The sequence below is a fragment of the Haliotis asinina genome, chromosome 12 (assembly GCF_037392515.1).
Source record: "Haliotis asinina isolate JCU_RB_2024 chromosome 12, JCU_Hal_asi_v2, whole genome shotgun sequence".
Lineage (NCBI taxonomy): Eukaryota > Metazoa > Mollusca > Gastropoda > Lepetellida > Haliotidae > Haliotis > Haliotis asinina.
Genome location: NC_090291.1, coordinates 51,184,220 through 51,202,394, shown reverse-complemented (window position 1 = coordinate 51,202,394; position 18,175 = coordinate 51,184,220). Strand labels below are relative to the sequence as shown.

General features: G+C 41.9%; 1 protein-coding gene across 6 annotated transcripts in view; it reads right to left on the bottom strand.

Annotated features, from left to right (window-relative positions):
* The window catches only part of LOC137258981 (inositol 1,4,5-trisphosphate-gated calcium channel ITPR3-like), a 169,699-nt gene that overhangs the window by 31,406 nt on the left and 120,118 nt on the right, over window positions 1-18,175 (bottom strand). For 4 of the 6 annotated variants that reach the window (XM_067796679.1, XM_067796682.1, XM_067796681.1 and 1 more), the window contains exons 8-25: window positions 17,683-17,763; window positions 15,608-15,705; window positions 9,090-9,177; window positions 8,873-8,960; window positions 8,644-8,751; window positions 8,372-8,517; window positions 7,688-7,766; window positions 6,218-6,306; window positions 5,966-6,091; window positions 5,695-5,745; window positions 5,488-5,568; window positions 4,851-5,036; window positions 4,520-4,642; window positions 3,966-4,070; window positions 3,512-3,622; window positions 2,987-3,064; window positions 2,438-2,570; window positions 1,923-2,032 (exon numbers count right to left, since the gene is read on the bottom strand). In XM_067796679.1, the coding sequence (XP_067652780.1) occupies window positions 1,923-2,032; window positions 2,438-2,570; window positions 2,987-3,064; window positions 3,512-3,622; window positions 3,966-4,070; window positions 4,520-4,642; window positions 4,851-5,036; window positions 5,488-5,568; window positions 5,695-5,745; window positions 5,966-6,091; window positions 6,218-6,306; window positions 7,688-7,766; window positions 8,372-8,517; window positions 8,644-8,751; window positions 8,873-8,960; window positions 9,090-9,177; window positions 15,608-15,705; window positions 17,683-17,763 (1,881 nt within the window). Of the gene's footprint in view, window positions 1-1,102; window positions 1,124-1,922; window positions 2,033-2,437; window positions 2,571-2,986; window positions 3,065-3,511; window positions 3,623-3,965; window positions 4,071-4,519; window positions 4,643-4,850; window positions 5,037-5,487; window positions 5,569-5,694; window positions 5,746-5,965; window positions 6,092-6,217; window positions 6,307-7,687; window positions 7,767-8,371; window positions 8,518-8,643; window positions 8,752-8,872; window positions 8,961-9,089; window positions 9,178-15,607; window positions 15,706-17,682; window positions 17,764-18,175 lie in introns of all 6 variants that reach the window. The other 2 variants (XM_067796680.1, XM_067796683.1) reach the window with 1 other exon arrangement.

The window sequence follows — 18,175 nt, the reverse complement described above, 5'->3', positions numbered from 1 at the left end:
CTACTGTTACTCTATACACAGGAAAATATACACTTCATATTAACAAGTCACGACATTCAAGGCTCCACAGCAGTTTAAGTCACGTTATATTTTCAATATCTGCAGGAGCCTTGTATATCAAACATTGGGCGAGACTGCGACGCTGGGGGAAATATTTATGTGCAGATCACGATTCACTGACTGGCATTGTCTTCAAAAGAAAGAGAAGACTATTTAAAGAAACATGCACTTCAAAGGTACAGCAAGGGCCATGCACGACAGCGGGTGCAGCGCAGGCGTCCTGCTACCTCATACCCTTCTACTGGCGCTACGACTGGTATGATCACTCACGTACATGCCGCAGTGAAAAGGTGAAACAGCACCAAAACTACGGACACATTCTATTCGGATATTCTTGCTACTATCTACCATTACGTGTGTATATCATTCTACGAAGACAATGATAAATGTACCACAAAGGTCGAGGTCAATAACGGTCTCTCATCGGTATCAAATGCTGAGTAGAGCGCAAGAGTGGATATCATGGTTTCATTTTCGAAGTAAATAATGCCGTTTCAAATGTCTTAGAAATGCGTTCTCTCTTGTCCGTCACTACAAATCAAAGGTAAATATAATGAAGTATGTCACGTATGTATATGTCCTGTGTATGCGTCCGTGAATGACGGTCAAGGTCCCGGCAGATTTGACCTTGCGGCTTTCAAGTAAGACAGTCAGCCTGGTGGATTAATCCCCGAATTCTTTGTCTACTCCTGGTATCTCCTTTACTCTCACCCCATGCTCTAAAAACTATCAGACATTAGACGACGGTGATTCACGTTGATTAGTAAAGTGCCTGTTCGTGTGAACAGACTGTGTTACATTATTCTTTACAGAGCACGGATAGCACACATCACATACTTGACAAGAAAACGCCCATCCCATGTGTTACTCATATACAGTGTTAAAACAGCCTACAGTGCAAATGAGTGAGCAACGCAAACAAAATACAGCAGGTCAGATGTCATCACGATTTCGAAACAAGAGGAGATGCGTTAGTGGAGTGTTTGAATAATAGAGGTTGATGTTGTCAGATAGTCCACCCAAGAGGGGTTTGTGTTCTTACCGGTCCGTTTTGGGGTGTGGTCTGTAAGGATAAAATGCTAATAAAAACATGGACGTGACACAACCAACTAGAGTAATGACATTCATTCAATAGCACATCTACCAAACGTCATAACTGGGTGCTTGAGGTAAGACGTATCTAACGTGAAGAAAGGCAAGAATCTATAGAACAAAGTGCCCTCTGTGCTTACATCTACATGCTTCTGGCATACGATAGACACCATTCTTCCAGTATGGCTTGGTACGACTCCCAATCAGATTTCAGCTAACCCGGTCACACAAAAATATTTCAAATATGTTATGATCATTGATTGTTAAAAAGGACGAAAAACCATGTTGTTACCACTTTTTTTTAATGTAAGCGATTCGGTAACTGCAAATTGACCTCTTGTATAATCAGATAGGTCCTTGTGGCCATTTTCACTGTAACAGGTTACCCAAACGGAAGCTCGAAGCTGAACAAGTATGAGCAGTGTATTCAACCAAGCTATTATATAATAACTGGTGAACAAAAATTATTATATTTACGTCTAAAATACTTCAGAATTCATCTCTCGAAATTGGATTTTCTGTAAATGCAAGTGAAAAGGAACAGATGGTTTCAAACTAGATTCATCAGGATTCTCATACAAAGTTATAGTATCATGCAAGCCGTGTGCACAAGATATGTCCTTTTAATCGCAACACCGGAAATGCATCTTTGCATTGACAGAGCATGCGCAGAGAGACAGACGACAGAGCACTCTACAGACAGACAAGCGTCTGGACCCGACTCCAGCATGTCAAGCTTGACCACAAGCCGCAGACGACCACATACTTACATACTGAGTCTGTTCTCGGTCGGAGTCCTTGGAGCCTACGTACTCGTAGACGAAGCAGATGTTGGGGTTGTCAAGCACTGAGTAGTTGTTGCCGACGTCCACGAACAAACCTAAACGAGATTGTTGTAGATGAAAAGCTGTTGGAGCTGGAATCTCAGTTCATTTACATAACACAGACATGAAACGACACATCCAGTTCCATATCCAGCATTCGTGATGTTAACTGCTGTCTTTGTGGAATACTTGATCAGTGCAGTGAGCGAGTGAGTTTAACTTCACGAAGCTTTAAGCAATATTTCAGCAATATCAGGGCGGGGTACACCAGAAGCTGGTTTTACAAACTGTACCCATGTGGTGGCTTTATATGTGTCAACAGCAGGAACAATAAAAACATACAGAATTGACATACGGCATAAGTTTGAACTGCTGGATCAGAGTGTTGGCATAATACAACATGACAACCCGATACAACATGACACTTGTGCCGTATGAGCAGATGCAATCACGACACTTACCAATGATGAGTTCACAGAACTTGGCCCTGATCGAGTCTGGCAGAAGCTCCGACTGGATACACAGGAACACATCCTCCCATGTGATATAGCCGAACTCTCGCGTGATCACGTGTATGGCGAAATCATTCCGCCCCTTTATATAACAATAAACTCGTAAATACTACGGAATACATTTAACTTTTTAATGCAAGATTAGGTTAGGAAATGTGACAAATCTAAATTTCGACTGTGGGTCAAGTAGCTCACCAACATAACGGTGAATGTGCTTCAAAAGCTCTTTTAAAAAGCATGTAATTTTAAAAGCTTATAGCCGAGGAATCCTTGATGAAGCGAGTATAACTTTAGGTTGCTTCTGGGTATATCCAAGCAATATCACGGCGGGGGACACCAGAAACGGGCTTCACACATTGTACCCATGTGGGGAATCAAACCCGGGTGTTCAGCGTGATGAGAGGACGCGTTAACCACTAGGCTGCCCCACCGCCCTGTGAAATCTTTGATGTGATGTACACACCAGAAGTCAGACTGCTACAGACATGGACTACTCACAAAGCAGAACGCCTCAAAGAGCTCGAGCTGATGCAGCAGGAACTGATATTTCTCTTCATCATATTCAGGACTGTTTGGCTGGAAACGGTGAAAATTAGCATCTTAGTTCACATCCAATGGATCGGGTGCAAGCCACGCTACATGTGTACAGAAGTACTTACCGAATGAATCTGTTTGGTAGTGGTTGATGTCAAACTACATACTAAAAACAGTTTTAAAGTACTTGACATATAAAAACAGAGCCGATGCCATTGTTTTGTGGCTGTCATCAATTAATCAAGACAAGTTTGCCACAAGAATATGTGCATTGTGCTGAATTCCACATACAGGTTCATTGTGAAAAATAATCAATATTTTAAAATGTAATCAATACGCTAACAATAGTTATAATCTGTACACAAACGAAAAGCATCAGACGACAGATCGTCACGAAATCATGTGTAAACAAATGTGTGCCCGGGCTTCTGGTAATTGACCAGTGTATGTTCAGGTAATCCGGCCATTGTGCTGCAAGGCTAGACTCACGTCAACAAAGTGGTGCAGCGCCACCCAGTGGGCCCCGCTGTCAACAGAGATGTAGACGATGTTCGGCTTCTTGTTGATGTTCTGTCCACGGTCCATTAGGTAAACACTGTCCTGTAATATCATATCGACAAGATTACAGAATGTAAACGAAATTGACTTGGCTTTAACTAAAAAGCAAATAACGTTTAAGCCATTTGTAATTGGTGACTGGTGTTTACAAGTTCCATGAAAGAGCAAGATCACTTTTTCAATAATGTTGAGTACACCACATTGTTTAAAGGATTTCAGGGTTCTATTAAGTTATATAGTATACATTGCTCCAGTTTATGGAAATTGAAAGAGGCCGTCATAGACTTTTTTGTAATTAGGACAAACTTTGCTCAAAAGAGTAGGGGTGAATAAAACATGATACACCACCATATGATAAGTGTGAATTGACAATCTGTAGACTGACCTTGTAGGACCGCAGCCATTGCTGCACGATGTAGCTCTGGTTGTTGGGAATAGCCACGCAGTCGCAGACACATAGCACCTGCAGGAGGTCCAGGAACCGGTAGTTCTGGAAGTAGGACACATCAGTAAGTGAGTGAGTTGAATTATAGAGCTATAGGCGAATATACTAGAACTAATACTGACAAATAGACCATACCGGGTAGTAGTTAGTAAGTGAGTTTGTTTTACGCCGTATTCAGCAATATTTCAGCAATATGGCGGCGGTCTGTAAATAATAGAATCTGGACCAGACAATCTAGCGAATGAACATCACGAGTATCGATATGCGCAAATGGGGACCGATGACTTGTGTCGACCAAGTTAGCTAGCCAGAGCACCCGATCTCATTTGTTGCCTCTCACAACAAGCATAATCGCCTTTTGTGGCAAGCATGGATTGCTGAAGACATATCTACTGGGGATCTTCACGGAATGTTTATCGCATGCATTGAGTGGATAGTTCAGTGATACCAGTTTGATTTGATAGGGGCGAGACAGTTGTCATGAGTGGTCTTACCTGGTTTGACCTGAGCAGTTGAATGAAGATGTCGATGTGGTTGTTGGTGATCCTATCCACAATCTTCCGCTTGTCACGGATCAACTCGACAATCATAGAGGCCACGTTTAGACCAATACCACCCTGGACAATTGGAGAGTTTGTTGTAGAGAAATATATCTGACATTTCATACGTAATACAATACAATTTCACATACGTTTCCGGGCATTTCCAGCAGAAAAAAGGAAGACCTATTCGGCTACAGATAACACGGTTCAAAATGGGACATCTTTAAGCAATGAGATCTTGCCCTACATTATGAAACTAATGAAACTGTAAAGTCAGTGGCACCTTCTGTGTGAACTGTGTCTGGAAGAAATCGATGTATTTTGCGAAGTAGAGGGCGTTCTTCCTGCTCTTGCCGATCATGTAGGCGTGGAGAACGTCGTAAGCCTCCTTGAAGATCCTGATAAGGTGAGCCTCCTCATCCCCATCTCTCAGTGGGCACTGGAGCAGCTTCACCAGCAGGTCGATCACCTGCACAGGTGTGAAAAAACAATGAGACTTTATGTTATGAATGACGGGGTTTACTTGATGAACTCTTAGAAGTAATGTTCCTCATAATAAAGAAATTTACAACAATGAATTCTCAAATTTATGCATCACGACAGATTATACATACTCGACAAAGAGACTGAGCAGCTTCCAAGGAGTGCGTGAGTTTCGTTTTACGCTGATCTCAGCAATATCTCATCTACATGGCGGCGGTCTGTAAATAATCGAGGACCACACAATCCAGAACTGAACGGCGTGGGCTTCGATCTACGATGACGTGTCAACCGATGACGTGTCAACCAAGTCAGCGGGCCTGATCACCCTTTAGTCGCCTCTCGCAAGCATGGGTTGCCCACCCCACCTGTCCTGTCGCTTCTTACAGGGACATGTGTGAGTCATGGGTACGCACTGATGCATAGTCTGGTTGTCTTACCCGTAAGTTCCGCATGAGCTTCTGTCTGTCCTTGTCTGGTTTGTTTTGAGGCAACATGAAATCCTTCACCTCTCTCAGAGCCTGGAAAGCAAGATGACGATGTGCTAGAGGGTGAGTGAGTTTTGCTTACTTGTGGAAAATCTTAAAATGTAAACACGATTTAGGAGCTAACAGTTAAAAACTATTTTCTTGGACGTATGTACCCACCATCAGTATCCCATGAGTCTTCCTCGCGTTCAGTGGTGATGCACCCCGACGCTACAAAAAGAACGTAACAGATACAGCAACAGCACATTGCCGATCAGCTTTCATTTCACGAGAACCAGATATTACATTACCATTGTTAATACAGGGAGTTACTGACAAATCCTACTTCCATTCTGGATGTACATACTTATTACCGTATATACCAATCACCAGTCTTCGTATGTTACGTACTAATGTGAGTATGTAATGAACTAGGGGTTATTGCACGCACGTCCTGTATCAGGTTGAAGAGGAAGGGCACCATGCCGGCGACGTAGTTGAAGTTGCTGACGTCCACCTTCTCCACCCTTTGTATGGTGTAGGCGTCGTCGTAGACACTCTCATTGCTGGCTGACACCTGTGAGCATAGAAGAAAACAACTGCTTAAAACATACACTGAAAGATGCCAACGTGAAATCTTACACTTATTCTAGCTATCAAAAACGCCTATTCACTGCATTACAGAAAGCGCCGTAAAATCTACCTTTCTGACTGCGGCACCGTCCCAGCGTAGACCTTGCATGGAACGCTCATTGTCACCGTCCTGGTACTGATGTTTCTGGTAGTCTTCATCTGAACAAGAAACATTACATGCACAGATATTAACATGCCACCCGTTAACAAGGAGAGGGTAGAAGATCTCAGTGAGGATCATCTCGTTAATCCAGTGTATACGTTCCGATAAAGATAAAGTGAAGCTTTATCGGGAAATATACTCTGGAGCATATCAAGGATGAGCGAGGACAGGTTTGGTAGTTTTCTCGACAGATACATAAACCTTTACGACGATTCACACTCTGCATGGATGTAAAGACAAAGTGGTATAAATGTTGGTTGCATACTCCATTTTGGAGTACTTGTTTTTTTACCTCCATTCTATTTTAACAGAATATTTACTTCCATGCATTAGCTCTTTGTTCGTAACGGAAAAGAAATAGGTTGAATATTTGAGGATGATTACGATTAGTATTAATTATGATGCAGGCTGGTATTAAGGTAAAAATCGTAAAGGTATGTTGTAACATACAGAAATCTCGAGCACAGAGGGAGTTGAGTTTTACGCCGCAATCAGCAATATTCCACCTATATGGTGGCGGTCTGTAAATAATCGAGTCCAGACCGGACAATCCAGTGATCAAGAACATGAGCATCGATCTGCGCAATTGGGAACCGATGACATGTGTCAACCAAGTCAGCGAACCTGACCACCTGATCCCGTTAGTCGCCTCTTACGACAAGCATAGTAGCCGTTTAAGGCAAGCATGGGTTGCTGAAGGCCTATTCTACCCAGGACCTTCACGGGTCCTCGAGCACAGAGACAACAGAATAATATATGGTAAATAGTTGGCAGGCACACAGGAAGGATAATGTACTGTTTAGTGAAAGTGGGTAAACTAGGCCTAAGGTATACTAGAACTGACAGGAAGGGAGAGGTACAGTAGATATACTAGAATATAGGAGAATATACTAGAACTAATCGATAATACTGGGTAGCAGTGAATAAATGATTTTAGTTTTACGCCGCTCTCAACAATACTCTAGCTACATGGCAGCGGTCTTTAAATAATCGAGTCTGGACCAGGCAACGATGACATGTGTCACGCAAGTGATCGAGTCTGACCACCTGATCCCGTTACGACAATCAGCTCTAACCTGGATCTTCACGGGTTAATAGATGATGATCAGGTCTGATAATAAACTACACTAAACATGGTGTATGATAGAATCATCATGCTCGGCCGCTATACTTCGAGAAAGACTCCGACAAATGAGTCTTCGCTATATGAGGTCAGCTATATGAGTATATTGCCTATGGCTGGATACAAGACTACGATTGGAGTGGCCTGCGAGATGTAGGACACCTCGGTGTTACCTAGCCCGTGCATCCGACACCAGCATGACTTAAAACACCAAAACATAGACTGACTGTGGACGGGATGAGAATGAATGGAACCTTTGAGTGCATGCAACCAGCATCCTGTCAACATATGTTCGATACGGGCGTAGCTCTCAAACTGGATCTCATCCCGCTCCTGAAAATAAACAGCATACACTTGGTTTCAATATCATAAATATCAAATACTATTGGACAACATCGTATGCTATGATACACTATCATCCACTTAAACTAGTTTGTCAATATATGCCCTGCAACAAATATGTCCAAGAAAACCCATGAAAGTATAGAAAGCCTCGGAAGTGACTTTAGTTTTACGCCGCTTTTATCAGTATTCCAGAAATATCAGGTCGTGGGGACACCAGAAATGGGTTTCACACATTGTGTCCATGTGGGGAATCGAACCCGGGTCTTCAGCGTGACGAGCAAACGCCTTAACCACTAGGTTACCCTACCGACCCGAAAAAGTCTTAGGGCTTCTATTCCTTCTATTTTATATTTGTTTATATTATAAACTGGTATTTCTGCAAAATATGTTCATTTCAGAGACTACAGTTAGCTATTTGTCAAACACTGATGCACATAATACAACCTAATACAATCGTTAACAATATCATACTGTGTAACATGAGCATGATTCAATAGAGCGGAAACGTGAATAGTAATGAATATTCCTGCAGTCAAGGGTAAAGAGAGGTAGCCTCTAAACCAATGCAGGGAATAGAACTCGACGTGACCTACCTTGAGAACTGAGTGCAGCCGAAATACCGTCCGTGGGTCAGATGGGTCAGGACAGAGGCTGACCTCTGACCTTGAGTCAATACACAAATACTGTCGCGTCAACATGTGACGTAAGCGAATCTGTTGTTCCCAGCGCAGTACGTCACCTAGAAACGTAACGAATCATATGATGTAATCAATTGTTTTATATTCCGTCTCTGTCAGATTGTGTTTAACCATGAGGGGTTTTACGTATGTTTACTTTTATGTGAAATGAAAGGAATCTGCCTCACCATCAAGAATACTATGTTCAGCCTCGATCTGCCAATAGGTGATACCGGAAGTAGATGGAGACAAGGACTTGGGACGATGCTGGTCGATTGCACGTACCCGGAAATGAACTGAAAAATATATTTAAATAGAATACAGTTCCTCGGTCATATTTGTTTCTATATTCATAGAAGATCAATATACGAGTACGGATCAAATAAAATGTAAGTTACATTTTGCAGTGTTCCTTACCATCTTCGGTGACAACCTCGTCAAACAGGCCCTCCGCGACCAGATACGCCTCCAACTCTTTGTGGAATAATCTAATCACAGATCCACCCTGTAAAGATAGAACAGTTGCAATGTGAACGGACAGACATGGAGAAATCGGCACTGTCTCGGAAAATGTGGGTTAACAGAGATTAGAACATGATCATTTATTCTCAGAAGACGAAGTTAAGAAACCCACCCTGACAAACTTGTCCAATTCCAGAGTTTCTCGCATGCTTCCTATGAGCGTAAAGCTCGACCTCTCTACGCCAAGATTTAACTCGGACCTGCAAACGAAGGTTTCATACATTGATTTCAGTTTTATCGATTGGGTGCCGAATAACATTTTATTTATAAAAACAATAAAATCATTTTCGGAGGCTCCTAACTGTGGCGTACAGTTAAGATCGCGTACCTCTATTGAACGTGATGATCATTGTCAACGATGATGACGAACAGAAGGTGACCAACCTGTCTGTGAGGATTCAACCATCCTGAATTTGTGATGTTTCAATCTTGCACGCGCTTTAAACAAAGACCACATACCGGTATATGGTCTCTGCTTTGAAGAATAAAATTCTATGTACCTATAACAGTTTTTTTCACTTCTACAAGACGCAACAAGTCTGCGATATCTGTGCATTTTCACAGTTGTATCTCGTGATGTGTGTTTATTGCCAAAGTTATTTGTTGTTTATTGTCACGACCTTGTCCTTGATATTGTTCCAAACTACAATGCTGTGTCTATTTGTGAAGAAGGGAAATAAACTAAACCTTTCGCAATAGAACACACGGTTGCTCTGCTGGGGCCATGCTAGCAACAATGAACTATTCTGAGGTATAGCCGCATTTCGCGGTCTAGGGTTCAGTCGTAACTCTATCTTTCTCCACCGAGAAGCAGGCGATCAAAGACAACTATATTTCTGTGGGACACCTTGAACCTATTACTATTCATATCGAAGGTGATATTATACGCCATGTGTTCTGGATGAAGACATCAAGCTCTGAACTTGCCGAGGTGAACTTTACGGTGTAGGGAGACTGTATGCATTTTGCGCAGGCACCACGTGCTGGTTGCCGCCACGCGGAAGGGTGGGGATTGGGAACAAGGGAACAAGCTGGGTAGGGGATATTGTAGAGACGACAAAAGTAGGGTAAGTATTTTTTAGGGTAATGATACAAAAAGCGGGTCGACATCTATTTGTCAAAGCGTCTTAAGGATACCAACTGTAACACTAATATAGACATCCAATATTCTTAATGCTTTAAAAGTTTGCAAACCAGGTACCCCTGGGTGATCAACGAAGTTTAAGCTGAGCTTTCAGCGAATTTCCAATAATGTCAAATTAATATTTTTTCTGAAGTGGTAAAATTTACGAGCATAATTGTTTTTAACGTGCCTCTGCCTTGTCCCAATTATATTCAGCGCGATTGAACCTACATGTAATGTAGCTGCATTGAAAACACAGAATGTTTATATCCTAAATATATCACTGGTGAAGCTGGTTGGTGATCAGTGATGTGAAATAGGGACAACTTCTTTGCTCGATCTGACGCATAACCGACTGCGTCGTACCACGAAACATATTTCCTGTTCGAAGGAAGGCGAAAAGGGGCAGATAAGATAGCGCGTTGGAGTGAGTGAGTTTAGTTTTACGCCGCACGCAAGCCTGACCAGGGGATCCTGTCAGTCGCCTCTTAACACAAGCACAATCGCCTTTTATGGCAAGCATGGGTTGCTGAAGGCCTATTCTATCCCAGGACCTTCACGGGTCGCGCGTTGGAGTGAGTGAGTGAATTTAGTTTTACGCGCCCCTCGACAATATTCCAGCTTTTGTCCGTTTGGCGCAAAAGCGGACCGATGAATTGCAGCCTAGCTCGAAAACTAATAAACATAACATACTCAATGAAACGCTGATCATAATCAGAACATCATACCAACTCTGAGGTGTTTGCAGATTATTGTTCCTTAAAATAAAACAAGGTTGTTTAATAGACTATCATTATTGACACAGTTCACTATTTGTTATGAGGGTGGAGTGCAGAGAAAGGGACAGTCTGCTGGAGGCAGCTCAGCAAAGGTTCATGACTAAATAATTTTCTCGGCACTTGTGCAAGTGCCTCTCGACCTCTCGTCTGGACCAGACAATCCAGGGTTCAACCACATGAGCATCTCTCAGTGATGTCCACCAAGTCAGCGAGCCTGCCCACCCGATTGCGTTAGTCGCCTGTTACGACAAGCATACTGGCCTTTTCTGGCAAGCATAGGTTGCTGAAGACCCGTTCTACCCCGGACCTTCCCGGGTCTTGTTACAGATTGAGAGAGGATCAGTACTGATCGGGGAAATAGTTAGATTCAATGTATGAAGCATATACGACTCTGCAGTTTGTTATAGATTGCTAGAAGGCATGGTAGAAAGGTAAATATCCTCATGGAAACAGATAAGGTAACACATGAAAGTCAAAGTGTTCCTTTATTCTTTTCCAGTCGTTGCACTGTGGGTGAAAATTCTGGAAATTACGAAAAGAACAGGTGTACTTTTATGTGTTCCCTTATTTGTTTCCATGAGTATATGACGAACAAATGCCATGTTCTAGATAACTATGTTGAATGTAGAGTAAATCAAAATGACAAGCGTATGCATTTGAATATCAAACAATACCCTGACATGTAATTGTTTGTCCAACAAACACAAATGCATAATTGCAAGATTTTTCCAATACCCTTGTGAGTTGAAACATGAGTTTCCAATTTTCTGTGATGGATAGTGGTAAAGTCTAAGTGGAATGTCGGACGCCAACAGGGCGCATGCGTGTCAGGTTCTGACTTCAGACAGGAAGCCGCGGCCGGTTGCCTCGCGAGATAATTTCATGTCACTTTGGTATCGCCTAAATTGCCGAGGATACAGGTCACGAGTGTTGAGGTGAGAAGGTGCAAATGTGCGTGCTCAAACAAAAGAGGAAATATATTCTTCAACGGAGCACGTTCAAGTTTAGTTTGGGGAAATTTAAACAAGAATGTTTGGTGTCAGACAATGTTTTTAAATCGGTATTGAGTGTTTGCTCCAAGGATTTTTAACCGGCATGCGTGATGTGTTAATGAAAGTTTGAGTAAGCGAGCGAGAGATATATATTTCAGGCCGCTTTCGACAGTATTTCGACTAGATCAAAGTATCAGCACGTTTGGGGAAAGCTAAGTCTGGGATGCAAATATGTATTGCTGTTATTATATAATGCATCAGAGCTTTGAGCATGCAGAAGTGCATGGATGCAAGCGCTTTACGAATGTCCATTATTTTGAATCAGCTAGACTAGCTATTAAATTTTCCACATCTGTTAATCTCAAATTCTGAAGGCTACTACAAATCAGACGCATCTATCTCTTAAACGCGTGTATCGAGATACCTGTGAAAGTGATTAATATTTTTATATCCCACTTAAGTCTTTTCATAAAACTATTCTGTTTCTAGATACATTAGCTTTATTGGTTCAATATGAAAAATGCATCACCGATGTTTTCAACTTTCAACAAATATGCACCTTGAGATGAGCAGTTCCAGTATTTATGACTGAAAAACGTATCGTATCAAAGCTTTACTTTAAAGCCAGGTTCACAAACCACATTTTAATGACAAAATGCACTGTAGCGGCGGGCCGGAACGTAACGGTATCTCTCGTCAAATCTCATTTGACGCAACAGGTGTGCTTCACGGTTTGGTACAAGGTCTACAGGGGTGAGCCAAGGTCTACGGGGGTGAGTGGGAGGATAAATTGATGTACTATCCCCAGCCGAGGGTGGCGGGGCGAAAACAAGATGTGGAGAGATTTAACGCCAACGACCATGAAAACACCCACGCCACAACTTGCCATGACGGTGGAGTCGAAGTAAACACGGAAGGCCTCGTACCGAGCTGAAACATACTGTTAGATGACCCTGCGTGTCAACATATGTCCGTAGTTAACACCTAGTAAATGAGATCATCATTGAAAGGAGGACATCCAAGGAATGTACCAGAATTTTGTTGATGGTTTAGGGTCGTGAGCTCTGCTACAGTGCACGTTGGTGCAGGGAGTTGGGATCTGAGAGTAGACAGATCCTTCAGATCAATGTTTGAGAATTCCACGGTGTATTTTGGGGATACATTCAGCTAAGAAACATAACATAAAAAGTATTATATCCACTAATCACTGGAATCTGTGAGGGTGGAGTATTCAAACGTTTTCGATGTAGTCAAAATATACGCTTTAATGTGCATATAATAGAATTCTTTGATTATCTGATGGACGTTATATTTGTGATACCCGTTACATAAACTGTACATTTTGTTTTATCCTCTTAGTACATTCGACCGCATTTGTTGGAAGAGAGTGTTTACATGACTTTCAGCTGCCTGTGTGCTCTACGTATTCTCTGTGTCCTCACTGTAATGAGTGGGCAATGAAATCGATCTGTACATTGAAGACGGTCATGTACATAATTTGTTGTTGTATCGTATGGTGTGTGTGTGTGCGTGCGTGTGTACGTGCGTGCGTGTGTACGTGCGTGCGTGTGTGTGTGTGTGTGCATCATTCAAAATAAGTATGGGATATTCTATTTTGTTTGTGAACATACCACTAGCCAATGCATGTCAGACAATAGTAATATATGTCCATACAGATAAAACATTTCCAAAGAAATGGAATACATATTCATTTTTAGTTGATTTCTCTTCATTTGTTTCCTACTGCATTTCTATCAATCTTGTAAATCCAGTATCCGACTCTTAATGGTATGCTATAGGTTTGCGTGTGTGCTATACTAGGAGTAGATGCAGACCAACACAATTTTGTATTTCGATGAATCCCAAAACTGCAAGTATACAACCACGTTCACCGCCATGGTAACGTATTGTGTCGGTGTGGTAGTGTTGGAGTTTGGAGGTAACATGCTCAAAATGAGACGTTCCCTTTCGTGTCATTAATGCCCAAATCAATGCTAGTTGCCGCCATTCATTTCACGGATGAAGACTAGCCGATGAACCAAGCAGTAGGGATTTTCTCTCCACTGACTCCTAGCACCCCAGCTCTGTTATTTTCCACTGAATTGCTCCCACTCAAACTTCTTAAGCAGCTTCATTAATTATTTTTAATACTTCTTTTTTTATCACCTTCGGCCAACGGATTCGACCGTGAACATAATTCAGTACTTTCCAACATTGATGTCTCAAAGCATCCGTGAAGGTTACAGGTCCTGAACGTCCGAAGAGGTGTTTCAGCTACAACCTATTGTAGTGTTGTCTGAAGTCGGGCGTGTCCCGGCATATTTCACTGTTATTCGTGAAGCCACTGAATGATGCCCCACTTGTCTCTCGGTGAGGAAGCTTCAACCTTTTGGGTTCTATTCCATTCTTAGGGAGGCGATAAACAACCATCTTGTATCGTATTAAACTTACAAGCCTCTATAGCAAGGCATGTGTAGATTTTGAAACCATTCTTGCGTTAAGCATGATAAATGATACGTGAGAACGCGTACACGTGTGGTTGTTTCAAGATGCTCTCTGAAGCAGACTCATACCACCACTCCAAAACCTCATTTAAACCCCTTTCATCCTCAACCTTTCATGTTGGCTATAAACTTGTTTATCCCACTAGCATGGAGTGCCTTTTTAACACCTGTGTTTTTTAAGAATAATTAAATGCTTGTTTTTCAGCAAACCCTATCTCCAATAACAGAAGCAATGTGTAGTTACTATTTGAATAAGATTTAATTCTACCACGGAGGGTAACTAAATTACACATTCCGCCTGTGGTAGGTGTGTTACTGTGAATGGTATGCGCACCATGTTGCCAGATAACGGAGACAATGTACAGTTGTCAGCGTCCACACAGGGTGACGTTAACGTGTTGTTGCTATTGTGTGCTCATTGAAAGGCGACTGATTAAGGAGGAGTTAATCATAGATGGACGTAGTCGAAAATAGAATTAATTTATCCTGTTGCTGTTAAACTTCGTCTTAGTTCTATATATTAATTGTGGTTTCGCTTAGCTGCACCATGTTAAACGTAAGTTAAAAGGGATAGCAAAATATAAATGACATAAGATGCTCCGAACAATGATAAACTGCTAGCGGATATACAGATCACAGGCCTTCGTGTCTTTGCAAGTATTAATGATGTAAAACTTAATTTTGAGGTGATCTTCTTTAAGTAGCATCTAGAAGCTAGTATGATGAAGAGGAATACCTTTGGTATACTCAGACAGTTTCTTTTTTGCGATAGAAGCGACGTTGAGGTGTAAATCCTCACGCGGCAAAAGAAACACAACATATGTAGCAAGGAGAAATATATACGAGAGTGTTGAATGTATGAAATTGAAGAGGTTGGTGTACAGTATGTTGATATGAGGCTTGTTGGGATTGGGGAGATGATTGAAGCCAGATGGACAAAGTGGATTATTCTTGATTGATTGTTAGTTGTAGGGATGTAACAACCGTGATCTCTGTTGACTATCAGGTTGAGTGTTGATTGCCACATCAACTGTATGTTCTTAATAACCTTTACGTATCTATTTCTCCTTGTGTCATATGTTATCGTTTGCTCGATAACGGCGATAGAATCTACACCGAAACGTCCTATCTATTGCAACAAAGAAGCTATTGTACTGGAAGGTCATCTCAAAAATGTACTTTTAATCTATAATGACTGCAAAGGCACAATGGCATGTTGAAGATGAACGTACCCGCATGAGAAATTGTCGATCTGGAACGGGTCGCTGGTGTGGAAGTAGTGTCCTGGAGACTTGACACTCTCAAACACGATCTGGTCGTATAGCTGGACCTGGTAACAGAAGAAATAAACTTTAAGGAGTGAGCGAGGTTAGTTTTACGCCGCACTCAGCAATATTCCAGCTATATGGCGACGGTCTGTAGATAATCGAGTCTGGACCAGACAATCCAGTGATCAACATCATGAGCATCGATCTGCGCAATTGGGAACCGATGACATGAGTCAACCAAGTCAGCGAGTCTGACCACCCGATCCCGTTAGTAAACTTTAAGGACGTTATTTTCCGTACTGACAAGGCGCATCAGGTGTGTGTGTATACATGCTCATACGAATAAAGGAACACATGAACGTGCAAGTGCTCTTTTATTCTTTTCTAAGTTTCTTCACAAGGTACGTACTGCAATGAAAAATATTCTGGAAATGAATAAAGGAACACTTGTGCTTTCATGCGTTCCCTCATTGTATTTTATGAGTATATATACACACCTTAAGGTTTATCTGCTATGGGATAATAGTAGATGGGTCTAACAAGATCGTCACAAGAGGAGTCTCTTGATTCATGAATCTTTTCAGGAAATTGTATTTTGATATAGGATATATGCTAATAATATGCATTCCATGTACAATGACAAAGAGAGAATGCTCCAACTGTTTGCTGCATGTGGAGTTCTTGAAGCACGTGACATATGGTTGTTCTTAAGTAAGGAAGGCGTTCATTGTCTGTTGTATATACTAGTAATTGAATACGCTAGCGCTGTTGTGTTTGGCGACATCACCTTTGTAACCTTGTAGCGACAAGTCGTTGTTTACTGTAAATTTTATATTGACACACACGAAAGAAAACTGAATTCTGTGAGTGTGTATTCAAGAGTCAGCTGGGCTTTGTATGTATGGCCCTCTGGAAACTAGAACATGTGTTTCTCACTGTGATGCGTACTATGTTGATGCAGATAATGAGGAGATCATGGGGGAAAACCCGTCAGGTGGAAGGTATATCTCTCATTGGCGCTTCCTGCAGCGTTCCGCCCGCCCCACCCGTCAGACACCTGACCCGGCGGTCGAACCCGACAGAAGCCGGACCCGGCGGGTCACACCCGTCAGACACCTGACAGGGCGGTCAAACCTGTCATGTTGTCAACCGGCGGTCAAACCCGGCAGAGTGGCTTTGAATTGGCATTTTTGAAAAAAAAATGATTCGTGAACAGATGTTTGAATGGCGCAATAACATTCAGCATGAACTGGGGACAGGGTTGCCATGACCATATTTGATGAATCTAGGAACGTGACCTTTTTTGATGGATCTCACTATAGTGCGTATACGTTTGACTGATAAATCTAACATGTAACTCATTCTTAATTCCTTCGTATCGATACTAAGCTGTGGTTTTAGATCTAACTGAAAAAAAACGTGACACTAAGGAGTAAATAATTGTATTGTCCGTGTAAAGTGGGTTCCCAAACACATCTTCCCAAACAGTGTTCCTTTGTTTGAAAAGCAACTTCACTTTTTCTGGACCCAATAGAATTAACAGAAAAATTATTCAAGTGTCGAGCATCGCTTGCCACAACATTTCTCTTACTTTCAAAACGTCGTCTTATGAACACCTATAAATTCCACAGAAGCATGCCATTCCTCACAGTCACCAAAGACTTCAAGTCCCGTTTCAAACCCCATACTGCGGATTTCCTTTTAATAGCACGTTTAGCGCCATCAAATCTACACAACACAGTAATTTAAACTGAAACCTCGGTAACTTTCCTTGATCAAAGACCCGATAGCGATACTGTATAAGCTCGAGTCACATAATTCAACCGAAACTGTGATTTTAACACTTAAACGGGAAATCAGTGGTACCCCCTGTGAATTGTAACTAGACTACGCCTTGTCTGTGATCACCTAGTCATGGCTATCGGGTCAAACGTGAAACCTACGCAGATGAGAGTTCACAACTGTCATGGCCGACCAGTCTCGGGTGGCTCCACCCATGCTCAATTTATTATGATTGACTGGTTCTAAAGGATACGTACCACTTCGCCTTCCGATTTCACTTTATACCGCGGAAGTATACGGAATTGAGCGTTCTTTGCATTGAATTCGTGCATGGATACCTGCAACAGATAGAAAGTTGTATATATCATACTAACAGGTATATGATGAGCAGATGAGAGCCTTGGAAGAAACACACTGGGGTAAACATGTGAGAAACGTTATCAATCATTCCCTTCGTGATGAGGGCATTTTATCAATGATTTCTTCAAAACGTTTCACGGTGAGGCGCCTTTTTATCAATGAATGCAGATTTTTGTTACTGCACACATCCCCGCTCGGGTGAATTAATCTAACAGCTGAAAGGACTGAAAACAGTTTATCTTTCAGTTGAAAGGTCTCCAGACACATTAACAGTCTTTGTTGTGTAAGAGAAGAAGCTTGGTTTGTTTGCTTGCCTGTTGGAAATATTGTACAGAAATAGTTGAACGAATGTTTAACCTGTGTGTGTGCGTGTGCTGTGTGTGTGTCCGT